Source organism: Copadichromis virginalis, linkage group LG7 (genome assembly GCF_057382275.1).
Source record: "Copadichromis virginalis isolate Kocher_CV1m ecotype Utaka linkage group LG7, C_Virginalis_male_GT1.1, whole genome shotgun sequence".
In the NCBI taxonomy this organism is placed as follows: Eukaryota; Metazoa; Chordata; class Actinopteri; order Cichliformes; family Cichlidae; genus Copadichromis; species Copadichromis virginalis.
In genome coordinates, this window is record NC_140624.1 from 20,789,977 (window position 1) to 20,802,695 (window position 12,719).

The following is a 12,719-nucleotide window of genomic DNA, read 5'->3' on the forward strand; positions in this document are numbered from 1 at the left end:
TAGACTTCATATCCAGGCCAGCCTATCATCAGAGAACAGAAACACTTGCGTTCAATTTCTATAAAAATCGCAATATAGAAGTGTTTTACTAAAAAGGATTTATGGCACAGCCTTCTCCTGCGGCTTAATATGATTATGAGAGGGTAAATTCACAAACGCGATACAGATGTGAGCCATTGCCCGTGAATGTGCTGCAGATTGCAATGTAATTGTATCTCTCTCTCTGCAAATTACAACAGATCTGCTCAGTTCGCTTCAGCAATCCAAATCTTTTTGACTTCACATATCAGCTGCAAGTAAATAGGCTTAGGTGCCAGCCAAGTAGATTATAGCAGATTAGCTTCTTGGTTTTATGTGTACAGTACACCTACTAAAATCTAGGCTTTTAGACAATGCCAAAGTCAAAGATCCAGAGTAATAAAACCAGCTGCTTTACCATCTACAGTCGTCTAAAGAATGAGTGTCTTCACATCTGACAGAGTCGGCGTTATGCAGCAGGTAAACAAAAAAAACTCTGACTTGTTGTCTGTTTTCCACTTGCCCACTAATCATAATTTAAGGACAAAAAGAAGTTCTTTTTCTAAATACTGCATTTGTTATTTTAAAATCTAAAATCAAAAACTGAGAGACATATTCACTCCTTGATGGAGCACTCCAAGTGTGATCAGAGGCATCCTGCTTGCCTAATTATCCCACAGATGTGTCTACAACTTGATTAGTGTGCAACTGTAGCGAATTAATGGGTTGGATATAATTAAATAAGGCACAGAGTATTCCCAGAAGCACTCTGGCCTCAGTAATTATCAGGTCTGAGACAAAAACTCTACCGAACTGAACTCCAAGCAGAGTCTAGCTACATCCAGGCAGTGCTCTTTATCTGGATAATGAAGTCCCCAGCAGTAAAGCATGGTGGTGGCAGCATCACGTTATTGTGGCATTTCCCTGTTGTAACTTTCTGAAGAATGAATGCAGCCAAAAATGCAAACGCCCTTGAAAGAAGATGAACTGCTCTTGAACCTAGAGGGCAAAGGGAAGACAACAATGACTTGATATACCACAATGCCACAGTGGGTAAAGGATAGTGTTTAAACACCACAAAACGACTGTGGGACACCTGAAGACAGAAATTCAGTTTATAGACTTTCTACATTCATTCTGAACTGCAAGACCTAATAATGTAAACAAAATAATGTATGCAGAGCTTTTAGAGACTTGCATTAAAATTTAAGCAGCTATAGCCTCTTAATATTATTATAATGATAATACTTTCATGATATTATTGGAAAACAGGAGAAAGATTTCAGTGACACTTGTGTTTGCATTAGGATTAACAAAGTTCTTTCTTATCTTAAATATTTCTAAACATGCATTTTCACGCTTCATGTTGGTTTATTAAATACAGATTGCCCCATTTCTAAACAATGTGTACAAAAAGTAAGTGGTCTGAATATTTTCTAAATCCACAGAATAAACTACACTAATGCTAAAAGATACTTGAAAAGCTTGAAGTTGGAAATCTAGGGCAATGGTGTCTTGTGTATTTAGCTCTGATTTCAGAGCAAACATATGGTATTCCCCATCATATCACGAACCTCTCCAAACAAACTGAAGGCTTACGTGATGTAAATGCATTTATTGAAAACACAAACACTTTTCACACAGAAAAAAAGAAAACAAGAATGGCACATTTTTCACCTCAACAGAGCATGAAAGAAAGACAGTCTCTTCAACAGTATGTCCTGGGCATGTAAATACAAATCCACTGACAACACATCTGATAATGACTTAGATATTGTTCTGGAGGTTGCTATAAACAGACAGTGAAGACCGAACAGGAGCAATAACAACAGAAAAGTGTTGTAAATATTCTCTGATTACTTTATAAAACAAACTATGGCTATGTTAATAGTGTGTGAACAGGTTTACAAAAAAAACAGAAGTAAAAAATTATAAATAAATATGTGACGCTACATTACCCTCGCTTGTATCACTTTAGCAGAGTAACAAAAGTTGTTTTAAACTCGGCTGAAATGAGAGATCAACAAGAAGATTGGACGTAAAGAGGAAGGGCATAAACCAGGAAGGAGCGTCTGTTTAATGTCCTGTGAGTCAGTCCATTGCATCAGCTGAACTTGAATCCAATTATCTGAGTCAAACAGCAGTAAAACACATGATTAAAATTCTTCACAGATGAAACAGGAAAAACATTCAACTGTGGTGAAGCAGAAGCATAAGAGTGGCCTGTACATGAACTAGGAGAGTAAAGTGAAAATTACATCAAGTATGTAGAAAAAATCTAAATTGGAGTGGAGGATGGAGGTATCTCTTACCTGTCCAAGCGGTTGACCACCTCTCTCACATTGTTGATGAGATTCTCGTGTTCTTGAGGGTTACTGACAATGATGCTATGGAGCTTCTTCATGTAGGAATCAATGGTTTCAAGAGTGGGTGTCTCGCCACAGCCTGTAGGCCCACAAGAGTGTGTTTTTCAGGTCAAATATGTTCACAGAAAAGCACAGATATGACCAAATATGTCTCTCAAGCAAGAATAGATAACACAAGCAAGATTAATCACATCGTAGTAGGACGACTCATACGACACGGTCATGCTGGACACTGTTGACTTTATCAATGTCAAAAATGCTTCTGAACGGATTCCTGCATTTCCAGACACATGCTAACCTACAATTCCCCAAAGCGACCCTCATACTAAACCATAAATTTGGCTCTGTCCCAACTTCTGCGACTAGCAGAGGTGCAACAAACAATAGTAAAATCTACAAACATGAATTGAGCAAGTTCTCGTTCAAGAGACCTTACAGTCTTTGTTGAGCTTCTCAGACACTAGACTTGAGAGCGTTTTGCAATCAACTTTCAGTGCAAAGCTCTTAGGAAATAATTCCAGGAGTGTTCTGACTATTTCTGCTGTTTGCAGACTCAGTGTCTCTGCTGTGAGAAAGACATTCAAACAGGTGTGGGAGAAAACCAGGAAAACATCACAGCTGTGAACTCAGCATAGACTTTAAATGTAGATGAAACAAGAGTAAAGACAGTGGGAGCAAATTCCATTTCAACAATAAATTACATTAAAATAAAGAATTCCCTGATTCCCAGGCTCATTACAATATGGTCTACAAACAAAAAAATTGAGTTAGCCGTGTTTAAATGTGTGGATTAATAGAAGATTCTGGAGCTCAAGGAATAAATAAATACTTTGTCTATGTGCATGTATGGCTCACCATCTTCAACCGTGACTGTAGAACTAATATCTTACTACACTGGTTCGTGTGTGTCGAGGGATGAAATACTGTTAGTGGATCTTAAGTCGATACCAGTTTATGATGTGCATTCATCAGCATCACACTGAGCCCAAAAGTGCAATTGCACAATTTAAGAAATAAAAGCAGTGGATTTCTATCTTGTTTTTTTGCAGGGTTTTCCATTAGGTACCAGCTACTTTTTTATTACCTGCTCGGCCGGGATTCCAAACAATGCAAACAGGTACTAAATACTAGGTATATATTTGGTTCGACGTCCACTGTATAAAAGGCCCCAAAGTTCATAGAATAGTTTTACTGGTGTTTATAAGTTTATATAAGTTCATTTAATATTCAGTCTTCTGTCTGTTTGGGCCAGCCCACCTTCTAGTGACATCATCCGGTTAGTAAGGTGGGCAGTTTAATGTCGGATCACCCTCATTTCATATGCTAATTTATGTTGTTAGCTTACCCCGGTTTAGCTTTGTTGACGCATGTACGGTCGCTCGTATGTCCATAATGTCAGTCCTGTGTTATCAGACCTTCTCTGTATGTTGTATGTGATGCTTGTGATTGTTTACTTTGAAGTGGCGGAGTTTGTAGTGAACAATTAGGTATGTGGATTAATAAAATAGCGAAGTTAGACCGGAAGTATGGCGTCCCGCTTGCCCTTCACAATAAGAGCATTATAGCGGATTATGATGGGGGACGCTTTTATTTTGTACAACTACCGGAAGTAGTTCCTGTGTACTGACGGTTGCTTAACCTCGCACTAATACTGTTTAGTTGCATAGTGTGATCTGATCTTTATATTTGATTATGTTAACTATGTTGTATTATGTTTATATTTGAGTATTTGACTTGTCTATTCTCTTTATTTATCGTTATTTCCCTTGTTTATTTCCTTTGTAGGAAACCACACACACACACACACACACACACACACACACTTGTGTACACCCGCTGTGTTTACAGCCCCAGAAATTGAGTGGTGACAATAAAGTGCCTCAGACGGAACCTCAAGCTCCCTCCTCCTTTCGTACTCTGGGACAATTTAGCCTTAAGTGGTGTTCTGGCCGACACACCGGGGTGACCGTAGTGCTCAAAGACTGAATCAGTGCCACAGCCGTGCCTATCTTTGATATCTCCACTACATCCACCTTTGTTGTAGCGTTCGTGTCACATTTTAATTACGCTGCTATGACAACAAGCATGCAAACAAGGGTTGTGAGGGAAAACCAGCCGATCCAAGTCAATCCGTGGCGACTCGGCCCAAGTAGGTACTAATGGAAAAAGAGCTTTATTAACGCGATCTTTGTTTGACACCTTTGTGAATGCCGGATCCACAGAATAGTGCTGGGTGCTCTCACCTGGCAGGGGTATAGTGGAGAAGCTAGAGCTGAGAGCCTGGCGCAGGGTCTCCAGGTGTTGGTGAAGGAGCCCGTTGCGTCCCCTCTCCTGCATGACGTCCCCTTCGAGCCTCTCTACAGCGCCGCGCATGCTCTCCACGTGCTTCTGCAGGGCTGCGTTACGCTCCTCATACTCCATGTTGGTCTTACGCAGCTGCCGCAGCTCAGCTTCACGTGCTGTTCAGGGAAACGTATGCAGAAGAAAGAGAACAGTGGTAGATCACAGGGGGAGCTCTGGGGCAGATGATACATCTACACATCAATTTTTCATTTGCTCTGAGAGTTTAGGACATCAGTGAGTTGCAAGCGGAGCTATTTTAGGACAGTGGCCATAAAGTGTGGTGGTCCTTAAAGTAGCAGAAGAATGTGTTTAGAAACTAGACAAATGGACACAAAGTTTAAAAACAAATAATCATTTTTAAGAAGACAGCAGGTTGGGATGGAGCTCTTTTACCTTTGCTGTGGTTTAGAAACTCCTCTGTGAAGATCGGTATGTCAAACACAGTTCTGTCCTTTCCTTCTGCATCCTTCTGTTTATAACCGGAGACAGCGAGACAGAAAGAGATAAGCTCAACGGTGAAAACACTTGGCCACGCAGACTGACAGCAAAGAGGTGGTCATTTATCTAGCTGGGCTGTGTGTGGGTGGGTAATTGATTTTATACCTAGCCACCGGGGAAATACAGTGATACAGTATAAGAAATGAGGAGGTAGACGTAATCTCATCAGTGGTGCTTCTACAATATCAAAGGCTCTGAAATGGTTTGCAATAAATTTGCAATAAAATACATTTTGAAACAGAAGCGCAAGACGCAGCACAGCTTTAATCCCCTCCTCTAAAAGAATCATCTTTCCTCACATCTTAACATAATGACATTAATGCTGAATCCTCATTAAATTCAAAACACTGGTATTCCCTCAGGAATCTGTGATTCCAAGTCAAGTCACCTTGGCTGTAACCCTTCAGAGTGTGCTGAAAGACTTACAAAGGAAACCTCTTAAACACACGGAGAACTTAATAAAAACGAATTACACAGTTAGTACAAGGCAAGCGTTTGGATCAAAAAAAACACAGCACCAAAGAGGATTAAGCCCGCTTTAGTCACGCAACAATAGGCACTTAACACACAGAGCAAGATGAGGGCAAACAACCCAAGAAGTTTGCTGGGTGACAAAAGCCAGAAAACACACACATATTAAGAAAACTTTCAACTAATGACTAATTCTCTTTCATTTCATGCTATTACAGCTTCCTCATAAATACTAATAAAGAGACCATGATGGAAAAATTACATTAGCACCAATATAGATGTGATTCACAAAATGCCACATTTGCTTCGTTTTGCTGTAAATACACCATGACCCCAACATTTCTTCTGTTTTCTTTACAACCGCTAAAATGCTGACTAAGTACATAAAGTGCTCATGTCTTCCTCTTTACTCGACAATGATATCCCCCTCAACATAATGAGTGATCTTATCTCATTATTAACTTTGTGTTTGAAGTGTTTTAAAAGATAGAGTCAGAGTACGTGTGAACGAGCAGAGAGTCACTGACCTCGTGAAGGGCCTCGTTGGCTACCTGGTGTCCGACATCTGGAGTGGAAGGAAAGAAGCAAAGAGGACAGCCAATGATTCATTTATCTGGAGAGGTGTGTCTTTACCACAACACAAACTGACAGAGTGAACAAAAGTAGTTCAAGTAAGGACAGAATAAATCCTCTCAGTGCACTTTGTATTGTGAATCATCGGGAACAAAGCAGGGCATCAAGTTCAGATCACGTTCTCGTATTTTTTTTTCAAGAGCACAGCTGTTTGTGTCGTTAACATTTCTGGGATTTAAAAGGAGAGAGCTGAAGGAGAGGTAATGCCGCCCTTATGTCGAGCAAGCAAAGCAACGGCCTCTAGGGCCTTACCTTGAACTGTTACTCATGAGCTCAACTAGGGCTGCACGATTTTGCATAAAATGAGAATCACGATTTTTTGGCTTAGAATTGAGATCACGATTCTCTCACGATTTTCTTTTCCAGTATAAATATTTATTGCACTTATTAACTGCACATCAACTTCGTAACAGTTGAGACTGAACATAAAAACAATAAATAAACATAAAAACAACAAATGTCTCACGTTTTGTTGTTGCCGCAAAATGTTGTACTGCTTGAAATTCCGTCTCCACCGTTGCTCGACACTGCGTGTATAGAGCAGGTAGTGCAACAATAGAAAAATAGTTGCGGGACGGCACTGTGTAGCGTTTGTCTAGGGTGTTGATCATTTTCCTAAATCCCTCGTTTGCACAGTGTTGATGGGAGCCATATCTTTGGTCAGGTGATAAGTGATAGCCTCCGTAATTTCTTTGTGCCTGCGGGAGTTCGACGGGTATAGGGAAGCGCTGTATAAGGTTCCCGTTATTGATGTTTGGGTGGTTGACAGGGACGGATTTTCTTCCTCCTGTCACTTTCTCGTCATCCCTGACGTGCTCTCCGTTGTTTTTTCCCTGCTAATTTTAGCATCACACGGCACAGCTTCTGTATCACGTGGTATAAGGCTCCGCCCTTGTCATTTGTTGAGCAGGAAGAGTGAGCGCTTGTTTTCATGCAGAGTACGTCCCGGATCAAAATGCGGTACAATCGTCATCGTCTTTTTTTTTTTTTTTTTTAATCGTTGTCATTTGGAAATGAGATCGCACATAAGTATGAATCGAGATCGCGATTTTCTAACGATTAATCGTAAATTCAACTAAGAAGTTGCAAAGTATCATTTTCGATTTTTCCGCTGAATGAGGAACAAACAAAGAATTTGTTGTGATTTATGTTTTACTAAATACTGAAATATGTTCAATTACTAAACTGTAAGCAGAAATATGTTAGGGGTCTTTGTTAATCAGAAAAGATTTGATAGTTTTGTTTTGTCACAATCGACTTAATGTGTATGCCTTATTAGTATTTTTATTCACTTAAGCAGAAAATCACAAAAGTATTAATGAGAATTAGTGTCCGACTGATATTAGCCATTTACTGGTATATCTGCATTTGTATTTTTAACGTCCAATAAATATAATACATTTAAAATTTTAAAAAGGAGACGGGAAAAACACACTTGGAGCATGTTACGAGTGTTAATGTTGCGTATTTTGGCTAGGGAGTGTTAGGGAAATCTTTTTATTTTCCTTTGTATGTGTGTGGAAAAAAGAAAAAATATCAGCCAAAAATCAGTATTGATATCAGTCTTATAAATCCTATATTGGTCAAAAAATATATATCGACTCTAATGAGATATGATTTTACAAAGAAAAGCTCTAAATAATCATTTGGTTCTCTGTTCGAGGACTCCTTCAAAACTCAACATTTTCAAACTTCCATTTTGTGTGATAATGATTTGAAAAGACAAACAGGAACCACAAGAACACACTGACTGCTCACTGTACGGTATGATTTTCATTAGATACACGTTTATGTGAGTCATCCTGTCTGGAAGGGATTTGCGCACCAAAGAAAGGCTGGATTATCCAAATATCATCAGACAAAGGAAGTAACTCACTTGCCAAAAGCTTTCAAACAGCAGACCCTAATGGATGGTGGGCCACGAGCCAAACTTTTGATTTTCAGCATTCGATGCCAACCAGCCACCCTGCTGTTTTCTGACCAGATCTCACCTCCCCTGTGCCTCTTGCCCTTCTGCTTCTCCTGGACCTTCCTGGTGAAATGTTTGTAGGCCTCCGTCTTCTGGTACTTCTCCAGCTCTCGCATGTAGCGCTCCTTATCGCGCTCTGCCTCGTCCAAGTATCGCTGCAGAGACGAGAAACAAAGGTGAGAAAAGCCGGGGAGACTTAGATGCAAAGGCTGGAAATAAGATTTGTGCAAAATATGATGGAGGATGATTGTGGGTTAGATTGTGAGATGAGTGGGAGTAATTATTCCTAATCAGTATGAATTCTTTTCAACAAACTAAAAAAAAAAAATAATGCAATTTTCCAATATTAATAACCTACAATCGCTCAATTCACAGAAGGGAGAAAAAGCATCTTGTAATATAATTAGTAGAAAAGCTTATTAAACCATCTCCATTCAGAGGTCTCGTCCCAGCGTACCGCCTAATCAGTCTGAGCTTTCGACTCTGTGTGAAACACATCGGCAGCAAAGTTGCACATGCTCTTTGCCAACTTTGGAAAACAAAACATGTCCAGACATTTCAAATATTCTCTGTAAAAATAGCAAGAAGAAAAACTCCCACACTGAATAGTATAAATACTTGATTAAGAATGAGGATTTTTCTTCTCTTTTGCTAGCATTTGTGAGCTGATCATGAGAGCTAAAGGGACTCCAAAATGATTACGGTTCTGCCGGATCTTTAAATGTGCATCTTAAGCTCAGTGGTCCATCTATAGATTGGGACTGGAATAAAAAAGTTAATCTGTTAGAGCAAAACTCCAAATGCTTCAATCATAAGACGATGCTCGTTTCTGCTGTTCTTGTATTGCATCTGAGGGCATCAAGCTTCGACAATACAATCTGTTAGAGGCCGTCAGAGTTTCTTTGTCAGCTGCAAACACACGGTTGCTATGGATTCTAAGGGAACTTTTTCCCTAAGTCGTTTTTGTGCAAAGTGAAAAATTACTCTGTGTTGGCATGTTCCAGATGAATATTGCTTGCTTCTGTTCTCTTCATGTTCTTCCACTGCTTTCTCAAAAGCTGCACTCCATAGTTGGACGTGAGTGAAAACATAGAGATTTGTTTTTGAATGCTTTTGCAGGTAATCTTAAAACAGACTCGCATACAACTGGGAAAGAAATGCCAACAGAAATGTTTTGACACATGTCTCTCCACCACTGTGGGCTCACTGTGTAATCCTGTCTCAAACTTCTCTGCTGACCTGCTTCTCCTCGGGGGGCAGCTTGCTCCACTCGTTGCCCAGCATCCTTGTAATCTCTGGAAAGGGCACGTCTGGACGCTCTGCCCGTAGCTGCTCCCGTCTGTCGTTCATGAAGCGAACGTATCCTGTCAGGGGGGCCTTGGGAGCGTTGCTGTCCTTCATTGGCTTCTTCCTCTTCCTCCCCTTGGTCCAGCTGCCACGTCGGGGTTTCTGCCAGAAAACAAAAACAAACATGTTTTAAAGGTTCACGTAGGGGTTCTACCCTGATGTGTACTGGCAAGACTTTCTTTTAGTGTGAACTGGAATTTTTTATTAATTTATATATGTATTTTTTTTCGATCATTCAATATCTGTGTGTTCACCTCTTACCTCATCTCCGTTTCTCTGGCTGTTGTTGTCAGCATTGGCTCCAGGTGAGCCTGTCTGCTCATCCATGACTCTTACGATGGAAGATTAGATCTGGAGGAAAACACTAGATGTTAGAACAAAAAACATTTCACAGCAGACACAGCCAATAAACTATTTTAAAAAATGAATATACGATCTCAAAAGACCAATGTTTAGTTAACCTAAAGATCAGGTGAAAAACTAGGCCATAGATTGCTGCCCAAAGGTGGGTTAAGCATTTTGAGACTGATCGGCTTCTTGTCCAAACTCCACCCAGGTTTGGCTGCAAAACAGTCTCTTGGCCAGCCACATTTCCTCTAATAGAAATGTCTTGCTGCTATCAATCACAATTGAGCAAGTAAATGAAAAAAGAAAAACACAACACATTCACTTCTCAAGCACTAACGCAGCCTATTTTTAACAGCAGCAGTGTGGCAGTATTGCCTTAAACTTGGAGATAAGAGAACACCACTCAACGTGCTAAAACACTCTCTCAATAAAACCGCACTCACTCACTGAATATCAGTGCTTAAAAAAATGAGATTAACTTGGAATCGCCATATTTTGGGAGCCTCTAACCCACTTGAAAACACTACAAAGCATCGTTGCAAAAAAACACCAAATGAATGGCGATAGCACGGAATTAAAACCTGTGCTGATTCAGGCAGCTGCAGCCCAGGTTGAGCTCTAAATATAGGAGCAACACTGTGCATTTTAACCTTTGACCTCTCCTTTGAAATGGGAAATACACCTCTTTAGCCTGGATGTGGTTTCTGCCCTCTGCCATTAAATACTGTGGGAAAAGTCACAGAGGAATTAGTCAGTCTACCTCAAAAAGCTCTTATGGAAAGCCCCCCCCAGAAGAGAAGGGTAAGCCAGGGTTTTCTTTCTTAGACTTTTTTTTAAGACCCTGAAAAAGTGATAATAAAATCCAGTCATTCTGCAAACTTATCCCCTGTCTGTCATCCAAGGAAGCTTATTTGATTTTACTTTAGGAGTTCTGGGTTAGGTTGTAAGACGCCGGGTTTGACTAAAAAAAAAAAATCTCACAAAGAAGAAAAAAAGAGCACAGAAAAGACTAAACGATGCTCTGTGTAGCAGAAAAAGGCTATGCCACAGTGCCCTCTGCTGGACCTTAGCACATGATGCATGACTCAAAGCTCTTTTCTCCAGATAAAATGGTCCACTATCACAATCTGTGAGATAAAATATGATGTTTAATAGTTTCACTTTTTACATGGTGGCATATTCAAGCAGCATGTGATCACCACAAGGCATATACCAGAGTGCGCTTTGTCCTTTATTATAGTATACAGCTTTACCTTGGTACAAGGAGGTACCTAGGCCAACCGATGTTCCTATATTTTACACAGCAGTAGCTATAAATTATTACACACCACAGGAAGCTGTTAGGTTTAGGAGCTCTCTGTCAGTCGTAACGACGTTTATATACGTGTATGTGGGATCTTCTCTGTGTGATAACCAACCATTAGCGTTTAGCCATTAGCGGCCTATCCCCTGAAGCAGTATGTTTAAACAGTAACACGCTAGGCCAGATAGTGATTAGACTTACATTTAACTTACTGTAGCTAGATGTTTATGTGGGCTATTATACTGATGTATCGCTAAAATTAAATGAATAAACAATAATCCATTTGGCCAGCAGGAACAGCGAACTATACTGGCTGCTACATGATGCTAACATACACTTACTAGGCAAAGCTAACAGCTGCTACAGGCAAACTGCACTCTTTAGCTGTGTGTCAGCTGAATGGCAATCAATCGACTAAAAAAGGGAGACATATTCAAATGATAATTATCAAAAGTAACAAGCTAACACTAATACATTAAACTTCTTAGCTGATTGCGAAGTGTGCTCCTAGCTAGCGTTAGCAATCAATTAGCATGAAGATTGGTCATCGAAAGCCTTTGTTTTCATTTAACCTTGACATGTGATTTGATACATCAGGAATCTAAATATTTTATATGGATATAACGGAAGCCACTGTGTGGAAACTAACCTTAGATAACGCACCCTCTAGCTGGAGCTGCCCAGAATATTTTCCTAATCAAAACAATAAAAATGTCCACTCAGATAGAATCGCACCGGATAGACAGAAAGCAGCTCCTGATGTACTTAGTCCTACTACAGACGGTTTTCCCTAAGACATTTGATGTTTCATATTATCAATGCTTTTTTGGCAGTTGTGAGAAAAGCAATGTATTTATAGCGCAATGCGACTTTTCTGAATATATATATAATAGGCAATAAATTTATACATTTGACTGTAACTGGGTGGTCTCTGATTCCACCCATGCAAAACAAGCACGAGAAAAAACAGCATAAGAAACGAAAATTAGAAAATATTTTCTACGTGGTGTCTTTAAAATCCACAAAAGGTGATTTTCTTTGATTCTATACAGCGAACTGCTCTATGCTTTCTAATTCTTGGTCTCATTTTTCTTCGTGTACCCAACAGACCACCCTCATGAGAACGCTACCTCCCCCTACTGTTGAGCATAAGCATTACATGTCTTAAATTGATCCGTTTTTCAAAGTCAAATCTCTTGAGAAATTTCAAGCCTTAAGCCTTACTAATCAAACAAGTGAACAAGCTACAAACCAGAGCTTGTTAGAAGTATTTAATAGATGAGATGAAAATCTTTCTTCTGATTTGGGTTTCAGTTAGGAGTCTTTAGTCCTTTTGTAATTTATAAAACGATCCACATTAATTCAACCACTGTTATTTATTTTATTTAGCCTTTATTTAACTGGGAAATCCCTCAAGATTATT

General features: G+C 39.7%; 1 protein-coding gene across 4 annotated transcripts; it reads right to left on the reverse strand.

The window, feature by feature from the left end:
- Window positions 1-1,618: 1,618 nt before the first annotated feature.
- On the reverse strand, window positions 1,619-12,348 carry hmg20a (high mobility group 20A). Of its 4 annotated transcripts, none has more exons than XM_085462442.1 (9): window positions 11,946-12,348; window positions 9,907-9,996; window positions 9,538-9,747; window positions 8,321-8,453; window positions 6,224-6,261; window positions 5,121-5,193; window positions 4,628-4,843; window positions 2,331-2,463; window positions 1,619-2,146 (listed from the first exon to the last, which is right to left on the reverse strand). In XM_085462442.1, the coding sequence occupies exons 2-9, from the start codon at window positions 9,970-9,972 to the stop codon at window positions 2,143-2,145; spliced, it is 873 nt and encodes a 290-aa protein (XP_085318568.1). In that variant the 5' UTR covers window positions 9,973-9,996; window positions 11,946-12,348; the 3' UTR covers window positions 1,619-2,142. The 4 variants fall into 4 exon arrangements, with proteins under 4 accessions (XP_085318568.1, XP_085318565.1, XP_085318566.1 ...); XM_085462439.1 differs by having other exon boundaries at window positions 5,121-5,196; window positions 11,946-12,346; XM_085462440.1 differs by lacking the exon at window positions 11,946-12,348 and adding an exon at window positions 11,638-11,829 and having other exon boundaries at window positions 5,121-5,196.
- Between the last annotated feature and the right edge of the window lie 371 nt (window positions 12,349-12,719).

Bases quoted from the DNA above. Each gene is read 5' to 3' on its own strand.
- hmg20a (XM_085462439.1), bottom strand. From the start codon at position 9,972: ATGGATGAGCAGACAGGCTCACCTGGAGCCAATGCTGACAACAACAGC. The intron at 9,748-9,906 runs GTAAGAGGTGAA...GTTTTCTGGCAG, and splicing joins GCCAGAGAAACGGAGATGAG to AAACCCCGACGTGGCAGCTG. The intron at 5,197-6,223 runs GTCAGTGACTCT...GGTTATAAACAG, and splicing joins CCAACGAGGCCCTTCACGAG to AAGGATGCAGAAGGAAAGGA.